Below are 16,892 nucleotides of genomic sequence, written 5' to 3'. Positions count from 1 at the left end.
TAAAGGGTTTTGGGCAGCACACTGAGCAGTCTATAATTCATCCTAAGGGCCATCTCAAGAACCTTCAATAGCTGCCCATTACCGCTAGGACAAATTATAAACTACTTAGCTATTTTTTTACACACACACACACACACACACACTCACACACACACCACAAACACACATGTCATCATGATGGATGTGTTGTGGAGCTAAGAAATGGAGTCAGCACCTTACTAATTCCCAATGATTAGTTCAGCAGAGAGATAAAAGGAAGATCAGAGAGAGAGAGAGAGAAAGGGAAAGATAAGAAGAGAAAGGTGGAAGGAGAGAAGGAGAGGAAGAAGGAGCATGGAAGGAATGTGAAGGAGGAAGGGAGCGGGGGAAAGAAAGATAAAAACAGGGAAAGAGAAAGGGGAGAGACTGAGGGGAGAGTGGTGAGGAGCGAGGGAAGAAATAAGGGGAGAAAGAAAAGGGGAAAGAGGGTGAGGATAAAAAGAAAGAAGAGAGGAGAAAAGGAGAGAAAGGAAAAAAGAGGAAAATAAGGAAGAGAGAAGGAGAAGGGAAGGAGGGAGAGAGGAGGAAGGGACACACACTCGCACAGGAGCTGGGAGTGAGATCTGAAGGTGGGCCTGCAAGACTTAATCTAGGGACTCCTCGGGGCCTCAGACTTCCCAGCAGGGGCAGGCAGCCCGGGGGCCAGAGGGGCATGGCAGGCCTAGATGTCAGGGCTTCAAAGCTGGGCATGCATCTTCGGGGATTTCACCTCCAGGGGCTGCTGCAGGGTGCTTACCTGCTGTCTCAATGCCACAGCAGCAAAGCTCTGCATCTTGTAGCTCTGAGTGAGAGAACCACAGGAGCGACCCCTTGGGACAGATCTGTGGAAAAGAGTCCCAGCGGCTTGGGAGGCCCAAGGCTTTGTCAGCTTGGGAGAGTCCCTGAGGGGCTCCCACCCCTCTATGGGGCTCCCAGGACTGTGTTTACAGTGAGGCACCTAGAGCCGTAGCAGCCACCAGCCCAGCCAAGCCAGGCACCCAAGGGAACCCCCTCCCCCCAGGTGTAAGCAGCCTCCACACATTCTGCTGCTGTTGATCTTGGGAAAGCCAGAGAAGGCAGAGGCTCGATCAGTGAAAACCCTCCCCTCCCCAGTTCTGGTGAGATGGGAGGGTTCATAGAATGAATGAACAGAAAAGCATTGATTAAGTGCTGACTCCATGCCCGGGCAGCTGGACAGGGGGCATGGACTGAGACCCATAGGTGCATGCAGAAGAAAAGAATAACTTCTCAACTAGTCCAAGTAGAGCCTCCATCAATCAACAAGCATTTATTAAACGCCAACTGTGTGCCAGGCACTGTGCTCAGCACTGTTTCCAAAGGCCCCTGTTCCGTTGGGGGAGCCTCAGAGAAGAGTGTGATGGGGCCCCGAGGGCTACAGGCACCCCTGAAATACAGGGATGGCAAACAGAATATTAGATGAAACCAGAGCGCTCAGGAAAGACTAGGAAGAGGAGGCTTTAATGGCTCAGAAGGATGGCGGTACGCCTCAGCCAAGAAACGGACCCCCTAAACATGAGAATGGGCCAAAGGGAAAGCAAAGACTCCATGAGACATTGGTCAGCCACATTTATTAAGGGCCTACTATGTGCCAGCCACTGTGTCAAGCACTGGGGATACAAAGAAAGGTAAAAAACAGTCCCTGCCCTCAAGGAACTTACAGTCTAATGAGGGAGATAACATGCAAATGACTGTGTATAAACTAGCTGCAGATGTGACAAATTGGGGGTGAGCTCAGAAAGGTGCCAAGACTAGGGAAGCTTCAGGAAGGCTTCCGGGAGGAGGTGGGATTGAAAGGGCAAGGGAAGTCAGGAAGCAGAGATGGGTGGGAGAGCATTCCAGGCCTGGGGGACCGCCAGAGAGAATGCCTTGTTCATGGAACAGCCAGGAGGCCTGGGTCACTGGATGGAAAGGACAAGTTAAGGGAGAAAGTATAAGACTCGAGGTAAGAGGAGCAGGTTATGAAGGGCCTTGAATGCCAAACAGAACATTTTGTAATTGATCCTGGAGGCCCCGGGGAGCCTCTGAAGTTTATGGATTGGGGGCAGGGGGTGTGTGTGGCATGAGCATTGAGCAGGGAACACCAGTAGTACACCAAGCAGATGTGAGGATTACGAGGATTTGGGCTAGAAGGTTCCATGCGGCTCAGATCAATGAAGTCTTTCACAAGGGTGAAGTGGAGAGCATGGGGGCAACCATGTTAATTTTATGAAAACGATTAAATTGTCTAAAAACATCCTGGAGAAGAAATGCAGAAATACACCGCCTCAGTTCCTTGACCAGGCGGAGGGCTGCTGCTGCGGTGGGACGTCACAGAAACGGCCAGATACGGTGTCCGTGGGCTCTGCTTGGCTAGTTTTGGTTTTTATCACGAGAGAAGGCTCACTGCCCATGGGGGAAGGGGAGTAATGTCTGCGAATGATTGCAATGCAAAAACAAAGGCCCCCAAAAACTTAAAAAAAAAACCAAACTCCCAGAACTCTTGGAAAACCAGAGGGAAGCAATGGGTCTGTCACTGAGGGCTGCTTATAGGCCAGAAATGTTCCCCATGTGTGTCTGCAGGTCAGACTTTCAGAGCCCTTCTCTTTTTAAACTACATGTAAATACAAGCCAGGAGCAGACTCGTGAAAGAAAATTCCTGAAGACCCTCCTGCCTCTCCCCACCTCTTCCCACCTCCCTCTCACTCTAGGAAAAGCCAGATCTTTGCCTCTCAACAGAATGAATTAAATCCGGGCAAGCCCTGCGCTCAAACTTGAAAAAACGCAGAGTCCCCTCCACAGATAATTTATGGATAATACAAAGAATTCTCCTTCTCCTTTACCACCCTAAACACCTTCCCCATAAATTCCCTGAGCAGGATAACCAAGCCCAAAGCCCTGGATTACATCATTGCTAAGGTTATATGTAGATTAAAAAAAGAAAAAGAAAGAAAAAGAAAGAAAAAATAGCCCTCTGGGGTCACCAAGAGAAACTTGTGCTAGGCGGAGGCAATCCCCTCCAGCTACTGGCCCAGCCGCCTGTTTTATACCAGCTTAATTCTAGTCTGTCTCATCATAATCTCGGCAGGAGGAAGCCCATGGATGCTGCTCAGCCAGGAGAATGTTAATGGCAGCCTAGACACTACCCATGACACTGGCCAAAATTTGGCCTGAGAGAGACTCTGAGAATGAGGTCTAGTGGAAACAGCTCTGACCTGGAGAGTCCTGGGACCCAATCTGGACTGCAGGGTCTGCCACTTCATAGGTCTATGACCAGGATCAAGGCACTGCCCACTCTGAGCCCCAGTTTCCTCATTTGTAAATGAGGGGGGTTTGGGCTGGATGACGTTGGAGGGCCCAGACAGCTCCGATCTGTAATCCTATGAACCCAATCAGACCATGGAGAAGCATTAATTAAATGCCTATTGTGTGCCAGGCACTGAGGATGCAGGTATGGAGAAAAACAATACCTATTTGCCAGGGATCTTATGTTCTAATGGGGAAGACAGCAAATCCACCTGTAAGTACTCACAGCATTAATACAAACAACAAATAGCTACATATGAGGTAGTTTAGGAAGGAGAGCACAAGCTACTGGGGGGATGAGGAAAGGCTCCCTGCAGAAGCCTCCCATTGGTGACTCAACTGGCCAACTTGATGCTTGGCACCTTCCACTTTGAGGGAAAAAAACCGCTTCTTCCAAAAGGCTGTAAACATGGGAAGGACCTCAGGGTTCCATAATCTAAACAGCAATTACCGTAAAAGGAGGAGTTAAGCCAAGCTCCCAGGGGTGACTTTGGTTAAATCACCTCAGTTTCCCCATCGGTAAAAATCAGCTGACTTCTGAGATCTAGAATCCTAAATCTGAAACCTGGCTTAGTGCATCGGAGACAATAATTAGCTTGCCTCCTGCTCCCGCTGACACGGGGACACATTAGGTCGCCGGAATCAGAGCAACCCTTGGAAAAATCTGCCCAAAACATTGCCACAGGAGGAAAAACCCATCATGCCCAGAACACTCCCCACATTCTGCAGGGCTGAACAACAAAGAAAACAGAGCCGGGGCCCTGGGAGGGCCGGGTAACACCCTGCCCGCCACTGATTAGAGACAGGAAATCTGCTCCGTGGTCCTTTCCCCGGGAGGAAGGTACCTCACACAGGCTCCCCGCTGCCAGGGAAAGATACGGGAGCCTGACAGTTCTATTACACAGATGGTACAGCTGAAGAGACAGTGGGATGTCCTGGAAACACACTTCACATTCACTATTGGGACTCAGTTTCCCCCTTTGGAAAATGGACACTAAAATATTTACTCAACCTGTCCTGTTTGCTCTGCTGCGGTGAGGATGGATTTTGAAAGATCTTTGAAAATTGCAAAGTGATTTAAAATAGGGTTGCTACTAGAGCTTATTTTTTCACCAATTTAGAGCTAGAAGAGACCTTAGAGGTCTTCAAGTCCCACCCCCTCATTTTACTGATGAAACAAAAGGCCTACCTCACATCGAGACAGGATTTGAACCCAGCTCTTCTCATTCTGTGTTCTTTCCATTACAGCAGGATCACAGGAACATTAGAAATAGACTTGAAAGGGCCCCTCAGAGACCATCTACTCCAACCCTCTCATTTTAGAGCTGAGGAAACTGAGGCCCAGGAACAGGAAGTGATTTGCCCAAGGTCACAGAGGGCAAAGATTTGAACCCTGGTCCACTGACTCCCAAGGTAATGCTCCCTCTAACAAACAGGCTGAGGGAGAAATGAATGCCACAGCATTGCATTTAAGAGTCTTCCTGTGAATGTGGCAAAAGGCATGGGTGGGCACGGTTTGGGACAGCCACTTTCGGGGGGAAAGTGTATGGAATTCCCCATTTGTCTCTCGGTGCTGGGAGGCCATAAATCACAGAGGAATTTATGCCAAGAAGGGTGTTCCCAGACGCCTGTGCCCTAAATCTCTGATGACAGGAGAAGATGCTCCTGGGGTGAGGGCAGACCTCAGCCTCCAAAAGCCCTGCTTGGGTTAAGGCAGGGACATCTCCAGAGAAAAAGAATAAAGTGACTATTTCCTTTGACCAAAATGCTGACCTCAGGTCCTCACACGCAGCCCCCATTAAGTTTATGAATGTCTGAGGGCAGAATCTGCAATGGGATTTAAAAAAAAAAAAAAGACTCGGAATTAACAGGCACAGTAGCATAAATCTACCAATAAAAAATGCATTTCCTACGTTCCTGGTGGGAAGCATCAGCTCTTAACCCCTTGGGCGTGGGGGCAAAGAGATGATAATCTATTCAAAATGCAGTCCCAGGTTGATTATGACTAGACCCTGCACAGCAAGGAGATACTTCAAAGTGACCCCAGAGTTTAATTGGTAGCTGCCTCTGTAGACGGGCTGGGGGTGGGGGGTGGCTAGGGGGGTCCGGCAGCTCTGAACTTGACTGAGGATTCTGAAAGGCACCAGGAACATACCCTTCAAAGACACAAATGAGGGGCTCCACCGGGACCACTGCAGCCAACATTCTTCAGCACTCTAAGCCCCCCTCCCCTTCCCCCAAATGGTGGGTAATTATTTATAGCATCAGCTCCTGGGGCCTGGAGAACAGCACGCTGACTCAGCATTCCAGCCCAGACTCTGGCCTTCTTAAAAGCCTATGCTGTCTAATTGGTCATGGAGGGCTGGCTTCACAATCTGATGTGCATTTTCATGAGAGAGTGCAACTAATCTAATATGTGGCTTGAGAACCATAGCAGGAGTTGGCTGGACCACTGAGTTTGCAAACGACGCACAATGAGGTCCAGCAGCATCTCCAGGCCACATCTGCCCCACAGAAAGTCCTGGGGGTCCAGGAAAGGGATCCCACTGACCACAAGCAACAATGATGGGGGGGGGGTGTTTAATTAAATAATGCCATTAATGAGGAGAAATATTTGGAATGTCCATAGATCGAGGCAGCAGATTCCAAGATCAATGCTGTCTGCAAATTAAATGCTCCCCCCTCCCCATTCTCCCTTCTACCTCCTCATTCCCCAGCTTAAAGACATAGTTCCAACACTACCTTTCTATCTCTTTTTTTCATTTAATTTTTTTTCATTCTGACCTTAACAGGTACCACACAAAATGAGCATTTCCATATATACGTGAAGCTGCATATGTCTATGATAATTTGCTTTCTTTTAAAATTCAACACAAAACTTTCAAAGCCATCCTTGCCTATTTAACTATGTGGAAGATGTAATAAAAGTAATTAAAGGAGAATGATTCAGTTTGCCCCAATAGTTCTACCATTGGGTATAGAGTGTTACTGAAAACGCCAAAAGGCACCCTCTGGACCAGCCCGGGCACGAGCTTCACATCCCACAGTGGGAGGAAGCCTGACCATACATACATCATGGCACATTAACGTAAGGGGACACCATAAAACCATTAAGATGGACGAGAATGAGGAACACAAGAAAACTTAGAAAGACCTTATTGGAATAATTAAAAAAAAAAAAGCAGAACCATGCTAACTAGAAGAATGGGGGTGTGACACAATGGGAAAACCATTGACTCCAGAGCCAAAGAATCTGGGTTTGAACCCCAGCTCTGTCCCTTCTTCCCTCTCTCTCCAAGAATCTGAGAGTCATTAGAGACCTTAGTGGTTACCTGCTGCAACCCACCCCCACTCTAATATATCACAAAAGTGGTCATCCACCCTCTGCGTGAAGGAAGATCTCCAAGGGCAGGGAGCTCACCACCTCCCCTTCCTTAGTAAATTACTCACTACAGTGAGTAATTTTGTGTTTACCTATATGGTCCATCCTCCCCACCCCCCAGTAGAATGTAAGCATCTTGAGGGCAGGGAATGTTTATGAAGAAACTACAGATTAGCACCTGCTCGGTTACTTGAAGTCTTAGAGAGTGACTTGCCCAAGGTCACACAGCCAGTATGCGTCAGACAGGACTTGAATCTGGGTTGATCTGGTGCCAAGATTGGCTCTCTTCCCGCTAAAATACAGTGCTTCTCATCCTTGAAATGAATGTATTATTAATTAATTTTAATTAATTACATGCATTTAATGTAAATAGTTACAAAGCACATTTAATTTCCTGTGTTGCTATTCAATTTTACATAATAATAAATTGTAAAATTAAAGACAAAAGTTTTACTTCTCATATCCATCTCCTGCATTTTTCAACTTCATTCTGACATTTAAGAATTCAGGAATAGCTGTTTCACTCTGGAGGGTGGGATGTCCACGAGCTACATCAGGCAGGTCTAGAGGAGACGCTCAACTCTGTGCCCTACCCTGGGACTCCCAGCCCGGGTAAGAAAGGACCAACCAGCGGGAACAATGGAACATCAAGGAAGAGCTGGGTGTTGGAAGGAGGCAGGAGGCGGGAGGGATGGGGGCTGGACAGAGGCTATACCAAGGGGACTGGAAGAAAGAACAATGGCACAGCCGCTGGTGAAGGAGGCAGCAGGACTCGTTTCCTGTGCAAAGGGTGTGGTGAGAAAAAGAAAGAAAAGAGAATTTCTTTGAGCAGACAGGAAATGTGTTACATACAGAGCACACTACAGGCCTTGGTCACACCATATCCTACATAGAGAGGACGTTTTAAAAAAGAGGTTCGTAGACTTATACACTCAGAGCTCGAAGTGCAGACTGGAGCATACTTTATTCACTTAACTTAAATTTTCTTGCTTTTTATTTTTGCCACAGGGCTAATATGGAAATACGTTTTGCATGACTTCACATGTATAATTGATAGCATATTGCTTGCCTTCTCAATGGGTGGGGAAGGGAAGGAGGGAGGGAGAAAATTTGAAATTCAAATTTTTAAAAATGGCCGCTAAAGATAAACAAACAAATAAATAATCAGAGGTGGGGTTTTTTGGTGTTTTTTAAAGGAGTTCACAGTTCTAAAGTTGGGAAGGTCCTCTGAGATCATCTAGTCCAACCCCCTCTCCTTTTACAGATGAGTAAACTGAGGCCCTGGGAACTTAGGGGACTTTGATCAAGGACACAGTGGTACTAAGCATTGGTGGTAGAACTTGAACTCAGCTCCTTTGGCTCCAAAGCCATTTTGCTTTCCCCTACACCATCCCCAGATCATGAGGCCGAGAGCTAGAGCCAGAAGGGATCCTTCAGGTCTTTCAGATAAAGAAACTGAGGCCTAGTAAGGCTGCAGGACTGGTTCAACGTGTAGCATGAAGGTGTGAAAGACCAGGTTCAAAAATGACCGCTTAGAGGGGCACGTAGGTGGCACAGTGGATAGAGCTCAGGCTTTGGAGTCAGGAGGACCTGAGTTCAAATCCGGTCTCAGACACTTGACACTTACTAGCTGTGTGACCCTGGGCAAGTCACTTAACCCTGACCGCCTCACCAAAAAAAAAAACAAAACAACCCTTAGAGCCCAAGAAGAGCAGACCTTATCCTACACTCCAAGAAAAAACTAAGACCCAATACCAAACTACTCTATGCTCGACTTTTGACAATGTGCTAGTGGTGTAGCCTGGAGAAAACCCCACCCCACCCCACCCCACCCCACTCCTCCCCACCTCTCCCCACCTCTCCCCTCCCCACCTCTCTTGGAGGATGAGCTCTATCCAGGAAGGAGAGAGGTGTACATCTGCAGAAGGAGGGAGTCTGACTGAGTGACTGCCAATCAAAGTTTCTTTTCAGAGTTCTCTGTTCCCAGGATTTGATTACAGGACACTCAAGGAAGTGATCGTTTAGAATTAGGGGGGGAAGAAAGGGAGAATTTTGAGCAGCAAAGGAATCATGACTTATAAATTGCGGTCACAAGGAAGAGTTCTCATGGTTCTGACCCTCTCCTGGGAGCTGTCCTGCCAACCTGCCCAATGTTTCCTAGCTTGAATTTCTCCCATTGGCTTGAATCGTTGCTAGGCTATTGGGCAGATTTCATTTTCATAAAAGCACTTTTCCCCTCCTTGTATCTCATAGATGAGATGGATGGACCCTTTCTTATAGCAAATGAAGCAAAAGAAACCTGCAGGGTCCCACCCGTACTGAGCATACCAATTTGTACCTGCTACAGAAAGAGATTTTCATCTATTTTTTAAAAATTCCATCTTAGGTAACTGTGGAGTTGAAGCCAGATTTCTATCTCTCACTTGAACATTTTATTCCTGCTGATGATGTTGGCAGTCAGATTCATGAAACTAGCTATTCATAGAGCCCAGGGCATCTCAAAGCTGGCAGTACAGCCAAGGGGCTCCAGTATGGCCCCCCATACCACCCCCCAACCAGACACATATGCATACTTTTATTTTCCACCTTCACCTCTGAAACTAAAAATTAATGCTCCCCCTGTGAGCAAAATGAACCACAAGGGAAAGTATGCGTGGAATGCACAGTTGTTTGGGGTTCCCAGGTCTGAACGGGGAAAAATTAAGTGTAATAAACAAGAGCCAAGAACAGACGGTCCTAGGTACCAATCAGGTCGTGATGGTAGAAGGAGAAAGCCTCGCCACATCTCCACGGGGGACCACACAGCTTCACTGCCTGCCAGACCTCCAAACAGCAAGTTTCAATTACTGGTAATTTAATGCCTATCAGAAGCAATAAATGAGCATCTACAAAAATGCATCCAAAGTCTTTACCATCACCCCAATTGTGAGGTCACAGCAAGGAGCAGCCTCTCATGTCTCTTAAAACAATCTGCTTCCTTCCCCCAAATGAACACATCAAGCCTATTGAGCAAAAAACAATAACAATAGTGCAGTCTTCGGAGTTTGGCCCCATGCTTTCATTAGTACAAGGAGTCCCAGGTGGGGAAAGCCCCTTCACCAATGTTGATCAACACCTGTTCTCAAGCTCACAGCCTTGGAGAGGTGCCTTGGCAATAGGAGAGTAAATGCCTGACCACGAGTTGCACAGACAGCGTGTGTCAGAGGCGAGACTTGAATCCAGGCAATCCTGACCACACCAATCATCTTAGAGCTGACACGTGAAGCACCCTGAAGACTGCAGAGCACCTGATGTGTTTGCTTGGGCCAACCCTGTGAGGTGGGCCTGCCGAGCACCATTATTATCCCCATTCCACAGATGCAGAAACAGAGGGGCCAGGGAGGGTCAGAGCCCGCCCACAGTCACACCACCAGGAAGCACCCTGGAGACACCTTACAAGCTCAGATCTCTCCAGACTTCAAATCCTGGGCTTTTCCCCAATGACCCCTGCTAGCTTTCAGTCATAATCTAAAGAAGAATGGCTCTGGAGTCCAAGGTCCTGGGTTCAAATCCTACCTCTACGGACAAGTCACTCGCACAACTCTGGGACTCATTTTCCTCTGCCTTAGAATACAGAAGTTGGATCAGATGGCCAGCGGCAGCAGCAGCTGCCAAATACAGTAGGACCAGGACTGAGGGGAAAAGGAAGCAATTCTCACTGTGGGCCTCCATAGGGCAGCCCGTTACAGTGAAGTCACTGGAGACACACAGAATGTCTTCTGTCAAACAGGCCAACTCCTGGGAGAAGAGGAGCCGAGGGTCCACAAGATGGCCCAGAGTCACAACTGGGCATTTTCATTTCCTCCACAGAAGAGGGAATTCACTTTTCTTTGCTGCCTCCAAACACAAGACAGGAAGCAGCCTGAGATCAAGGTGAAGAAAAATAAGGCTTCAAAATTTAAGAAAAACTTCCCTATGCCCTCTGGTTATTTCTGCCACCCCAGGGCGAGGGAGAGAAGGAGGGGCACCAAGTCCAGGGACCACGAACAAAGCTGCCCCGAGCTAGCTTTTTGGATGATAAATCAGAAAGCTGGCTGGCCTCCAACCCCCACTGGTTTTGTAGGAGGTGAGCTGTTTCTGAATTTAATTTGCCCGGATCTGCTTTTATTACGATGAGCCTGAAGACAGCAATTACTGCACATTTTAGACTTCATATCAGTCTATTTTTGCTGCTTGGCTTGTTTCTTGGTGTAAGAAAATCAATAGGTAATAACCTCAAATAGAATTAGGCCTGCCAGGGGACACCATCTTGTCTTACAAGACAGAGAGGGAGGCATTGACCAAGGATGGAAATTTTTTTATTGTGTGATTGAGCCTGACCCCAAAGATATGGGGTTCTTTTCCCTGTATTTTCTGCTCCTCCTTCTCCCTCTATCTCCAGGTCCAAAGCCAGGGTTCTTAGACTGGCCTTCAGATAACTGGGTTTTGAAAAAACACTTTGATGAATGTATTTCACCATTATTGGTTTCTTTTGCAATCCTGTGTATTTTATTGTATGCATTTAAAGACTTTCCTCTGAGAAGGATCTGTAGGCTTCACCAGACTGCCCAAGGAGCCCAGGTCACAAACGGCTAAAGAAACGCTGGTCAAAAGCATCTTCCACCCTTCGGAAGCCTGGGGGCCCCAAGGATGGAAAAGTTTGTGGAATCATCTAAAGCGGAAGGGGTCTTAGAGGCTACCGAGACCAGATGAGGACACTGAGGCAGAGAGAGGGCAAAGTGGATTCAAACCCAGGTCCTTTGGCTCCCACTCCCACGCTTCTTCCAGCACACCACAGCTCTGTCTCTGAGCTAAGGCACACAAAAGGTGCTTGGGTCGTTTCTGTTCCTCCTCTGCAGACTGGACGTGAGGCCAGAAAGGGCAACGGCTCAGGAAGAGAGGGGCTGGCTCCGGGATGGGCAGGGCGTGGTTGGGGCAGGCCAGCTGAAGAGAGGCCAGATCGTCCCCGCCCTCCCCCTGCACCCGGGGCTGAGCTGCCTTGTGCACCACGGAGCAGAGACGAAAAGGGGGAGGGGGGCAGTAAATCGGTCCTTCTTCTCAGGTAGCCAGCCATGAGCCATCGCCATAATCACCCTCCCGACACCAGAAACAGCCCCTGCTTTTGCCCCCCACCCCTGCTCTGGGCGGGAACCGAAAACGGGCGTGTCTACACCTAGACACATTCCCCTTGACTGGGCCAGTCCACACCCGGCACGCGCACAGCTCTGAGCCCGGCCTCCCCGGGACCCCGGGGAAGGGGTGGAGCCGAGCCTGCCCTCGGGGCAGCGATGCTTCTGCTGCCCCGGCCTCCCGCCTCTCAGGCCTCCCAGGGGCACGTGCCCAAGGGCGCCGGGCGCTGTCTTCCAGGAACGGCAGGCTTTAAAAATAAACCGCTTCGTGCTCGGCACGAGATGCTGTTTGTGGGAGCACCGTCGAGGATGGGGCAGGGGCAGAGCGAGGCAGGAGGCGTCTGCCCGGGGCTGCACATGAGCCTGACGGCAGGAACCGGTGTTCCGCCTTCGGTCTGCAAGATGCACATGCACGTCATTTCTGCGCGTGGCCACATGTATGTGTACACACATGGACACAGACACAGGTGATCTACACATTCACACACGTGCACGCACCAGCACACACGCACGTGTGTTGTGCAGTATACACACGCATGTGTGCAACAATGAGTTTATGCACATGTGCGTACACACATGTATGCATACACGTACAAGTGTGTGTTAAGGTATGTACTTGTGTGTATACACATACATACGTGTGTGGGTATATGCACATACAATCATAGAGGAAAGACCATCCAGATTACTTAACAATTCAATCCAATTGAAACATTAGTTAAATCCTGACAAAATGCAAGGCTCTTCACGAGGCCTCGGGGACCCGGAGGTGACAAAAGTGGAGCTAAGGCCTAATGGGATTTAATCCCCCTGGGTGTCCTAGGTCACCCCCAGCAAACTGCTGGAGGGCAGGCAGCCTCACCTGGGCCTCCCTATCTCCAGAGTTTTTTTTGTTTTCGTTGTTAAGTTTCTATTAACCGACACCCGGAGTAATGAGTCTTTCACATCTTTAAAATGAGTTTTCCTCTTTGTTCACACTTCTGTGGCTAACTAGAGTAGCTGCAGAATCTCTGGTGAGAGCAGAGGCATGGGAACTCCAAACCCAGCCCTCTGCTGGGGCAGATAGCAGCCCCTACTTCAGACCCTCCAGCTGGCCTTCCCCTTCTCCCCTCCTCATTTCCCAGCTTTTCTTTGGTTTTCTCTTTTCTCTCCCAGGATAATTCCACAGACCCAGGGCTCACAAAGACGCGAAGGCTCCACCTTATGAAGAGCAAGGGGAGAGATGTATGCAAACCATTAGGCCTCAGTTTCTTGATCAATAAATTGGGAGCTTACAGTAAAAAAAAAAAAAAGAATAACCACTAATAAACTCCACTAACATCTTCCTCTGATCCCTCTCTGGGGGCTGGGGGTAACCCTAGGTTTGCCTAGGCCAGTGGAGCAGGGCCCAAGCCCCTGGAGAAAGAACATGGGCCTGGTTCGCAGGAAGTCCCAAGTTCGTGTTCGTGTGTGTGTGTGTGCATGAGAGTGTGTCAGTATGCTGTGTGAGTGGGGGGGGGCCCAATCCCCTGCCTCGTCCAAGCCTTAATTTCCTAATCTGTAAATGGGAACAATATCCCTTGGTAGACTACTTTGCCCGGCCCCAGCACGACTCAAAGACCACCACACACACGGAGTACTTGGTGAGCACTAAAGAGGGTTTGGGGTTCGAGGCCCAGCTTCAGCTTCTGGCTTGGCTACTTCCTACCTGCATGACTCGGGGTATTCCTCTGGGCCTCAGTTTCCTCATCTGTAAAATGGGGAAATGACAGCATCTGCCTCACAGGGTGATTGTGAGGATCGAATGGGGCACTACTTGTAAAGTGCTTTCCCATTCTAAAGTGCTCCGTGAGTGCCAGCTCTCCCCTTGTCATCGTTATCACCCTCCTCATTGTTGTTACTATGGCTTCACCAGCCCAGGTGCTACATTGGCCCTGGGGTTTGGGAAGGGGGAGGGGGCGCCAAGGGGGGTAGCTAGGACCATGAAGGGCCCTGGGTCGCTGTCATATGAGGACCGAGCTAAGGAACGAGGGTCGTTTGGGCTGACGAAGAGGAGGCCCGGGGAGTCAGGCCGTGGAGAGATGAGGCTGGTTGTGTCTGGCCCAGGGGCAGCAGCAAGGCAGAGGGGTGGGAGCTCTGAGAGCTCAGTGTAGGCTCCACCCAAGGGGGGATGGGCGGCTCGGAGAAGCCGGGGGCTTCCCCTCCCTGCAGGCCTTCACCCGGGCCCCGGGCTGGCCATCCCTTGACCGGTGCAGTCTGTATAGGGAGGGGGGGACATTTCCTTTCATTGACGGGTTGGAACGTGTTGGAATGTGAGGTCCTCCCAACTCCCAAATTCTGTGATTCTGTGATCCCCCAAAGGAGGCTCCGGCACATCGGGTTAGCCTCCATAGAAGACATCCGGAAAGCCCTGGACAAGGACCTCCCAGGATGCAAAGGTACAGATAGGTTGCCAACTACACCAGTGGGGAGACCTCACCTCAGGGAGATCGAGGGTCCAGTGAATTGTTCAGTCACACCCGACTCCTTGTGACCCCGTTAGGAGTCTTCTAGGCAAAGATACTGCAGTGGTTTGTCATTTCCCTCTCCAGCTCATTTTACAGATGAGGAAACAGCGGCACACAGGGTGAAGTGACTTGCCCAGGGTCTCACAGCTAGTAAGTGCCTGAGGCCAGAATTTGAGCTCAGGGAGATAAATCCTTGGGACTCCAGACCTGACACTCTATGGACTGCATCACCCAGCTGCCCTGAATTACTGAAGGATAATTAATAGCATTATCATGAGATCACAAAACTAGGGACCTTGGTTATCATCCACTCCAGCCCTTTCCTTTGACAGATAAGGCAACTGAGGCCCACGGAAGTAAAAAGTGGCTTGCCCGAAGTCCGACGGAGCTGGGATTTGAACTCAGGACCCATGACTCCAAATGAGGGCTCATTCCGCCGCACCACACTGCCCCTCAATGGCAAGGCCATTTGTGGTTCTGCAGCAGGACAAAGTAATTGGCCAAAAAGCTTCCAGGATATTTCAAAGGTAAAATACTTCAGTCCAAAGCCAGTCATTCAAGTCACCTAGCACTTTTAGACACCTCCTTTGGGTCAGCCCCGTGACTGTGATTCACAGTTCATCACAGCCCAGTTTCTTCAGAGAGAATGGAAGCCTACCATTTGTCTGAAACTTCTCGTGCCTCTCCGTCCTCAGATCCAGCTAGGACATCCTGAGAGGAATGGAAACCACAGGAACAGGCCATCTGGTTGGGCTTTGCCATCACTGTATAAGGGAGGAGGCTAGATCCCCATCCCTGGATGGGCGGCCACTGGTCAGGGACGTGCCTCCCCCGTCCAGGTCGGGCTCCTGGACGAGAGTTTAGAGCCAGAAAGGACATTGGAGCCTGCCCATCTGCTTCAGATGAAGACACTACTGAGGGCCCAACGCGTCTGAAAGGCTTGTCCAAGGTACCAGGGACCAGCATAACTTGAGTCAGGTGACCCCTGAGGCCTCTCACAACTCTCCAAGGCAAGAGTACCCAGCATTGGATGGCTTCTTTAACCACCCCCCCATAATATTTAGTAATGTTACTTATACTCCCCTTACACATTAATTAGAGAAATAAACTAACCCAAGGCAAGGAAAGACAGCTGCGATACCATTAAAAATGGAAAATGTGCACGTGTCCCGGGACTTCTTAAGGCTCCGAATCACAAAATGAAGACAAGCATCTGAGTGCTTTTCACTCTCAAGGGCCCTTTTGTGACCGCACGAACCAATGTCAGAGCTGACTGACACCCAAGTATGAGGCACAGAGCCACCTCTGACCCGGGCAAAGTCCCATGACTGGTTCAAGGCGGCGCCGGTCCTAGACCCGAGGTCTCTGTACTCGGAGCAAAGCAGGGGAAAGAACGACCGATGTGGCACTGGAGGACCCAGGTTCAAATCTCACCACTGGTGCTTACAACCTATGCAAATGTGGGCTAGTCACTCGAGTCTTTTCAAACCTCAGTTTCCCCCTCTGTAAAATGAGAATTTTTTTTTCATATTTTAACTGTATTTTGGTATAGTTGGCTTCCTTTGTAATCTTGTGTATTTTACTTTATGCATTTAAAAACATGGTTCCGAGTAGGGGTTTGAAGGCCTCACCAGTCTGCCAAGGGGTCTAGGACACTCAAGAAATTAAGAATCCCGGATCTAGAGTTAGAAGACATAAGAGACCAACTAATCCAACTCTCTCATTTTACAGATGAGGAAACTGAGGCCCAGAAAAGTGACCTGTCAGTCACACAGACAGGAAGTGTCAGAGCAGGATTTGAATCTGGTTCCTTTCTCAGATCAAATACCTTTTACATTCTGACCACACTTAGTTGCCTCACCAGGTCTGGTGCACACCCAAATTTTAGCAGTTGAAAAGCATAAAATCCTAACCAGTGTAGGTTGTTCTCACTCATTACTGCTCCCCATCCCTAAAGTGTCCCCTTCTGACCCCCACCACCCACCCCCAGCATCCTGAAGGCAAGGGTTTTGGAATCACTTACCCCTCTGAAATTCCAGCCTCTAGGGGAGGGAAACATGGAAAAGTTGTTCTGCCTCTGTCGTTTGGGCCTAGAAGAGGAGGAGAGAAAAGGGGTTGATTGATTTTCCTCTTCCCAAATGTCACCTTTCCCAGGTGGAATTTCTGAAAGGAAGGAGATGCATCGTTGCAGGGACACAGGTCAATTAGACAGTTTAGCTTTTGTATAGCTCTGGCTCAAGAAACCTAATGCCTGCCCAGCTCTTCCTTCCTTTCTGCTCTCTTTCTGTCTCTGTCTGTCTGTCTCTCTCTGTCTCTATCTCCTCTCCCTCTCTCTCTCCTTCTCTCCCTCTGTCTCTGTCTCTCTCTTTCTCTCTGTCTCTCTCTGTCTCTCTGTGTGTCTCTCTTTCTCTGTGTCTCTGTCTCTCTGTCTCTATCTCCTCTCTGTCTCTCTCTCTCTGTGTCTCTCTCTGTGTCTCTTTGTGTGTCTCTCTCTGTCTCTGTCTCTCTCTCTCTCTGTCTCTCTCTCCCTGCCCACCAAGAAGGAAAGACAGAAAC

The 16,892-nt window shown here is 49.2% G+C and overlaps 1 protein-coding gene across 2 annotated transcripts in view; it reads right to left on the bottom strand.

Moving 5' to 3' along the window:
* The window catches only part of ARHGEF3 (Rho guanine nucleotide exchange factor 3), a 301,199-nt gene that overhangs the window by 200,320 nt on the left and 83,987 nt on the right, over positions 1–16,892 (bottom strand). For both annotated transcript variants that reach the window (XM_027835846.1, XM_027835848.1), the window contains one exon: positions 16,360–16,426. In XM_027835846.1, coding sequence (XP_027691647.1) covers positions 16,360–16,426 — 67 coding nt within the window. The remainder of the gene's footprint in view (positions 1–16,359; positions 16,427–16,892) is intronic.

This window comes from Vombatus ursinus, unplaced genomic scaffold, assembly GCF_900497805.2.
Source record: "Vombatus ursinus unplaced genomic scaffold, bare-nosed wombat genome assembly UNPS02014817.1, whole genome shotgun sequence".
In the NCBI taxonomy this organism is placed as follows: Eukaryota; Metazoa; Chordata; class Mammalia; order Diprotodontia; family Vombatidae; genus Vombatus; species Vombatus ursinus.
Note: the sequence above shows the minus strand (reverse complement) of the source record. Positions and strands in the feature narration are given on the sequence as shown.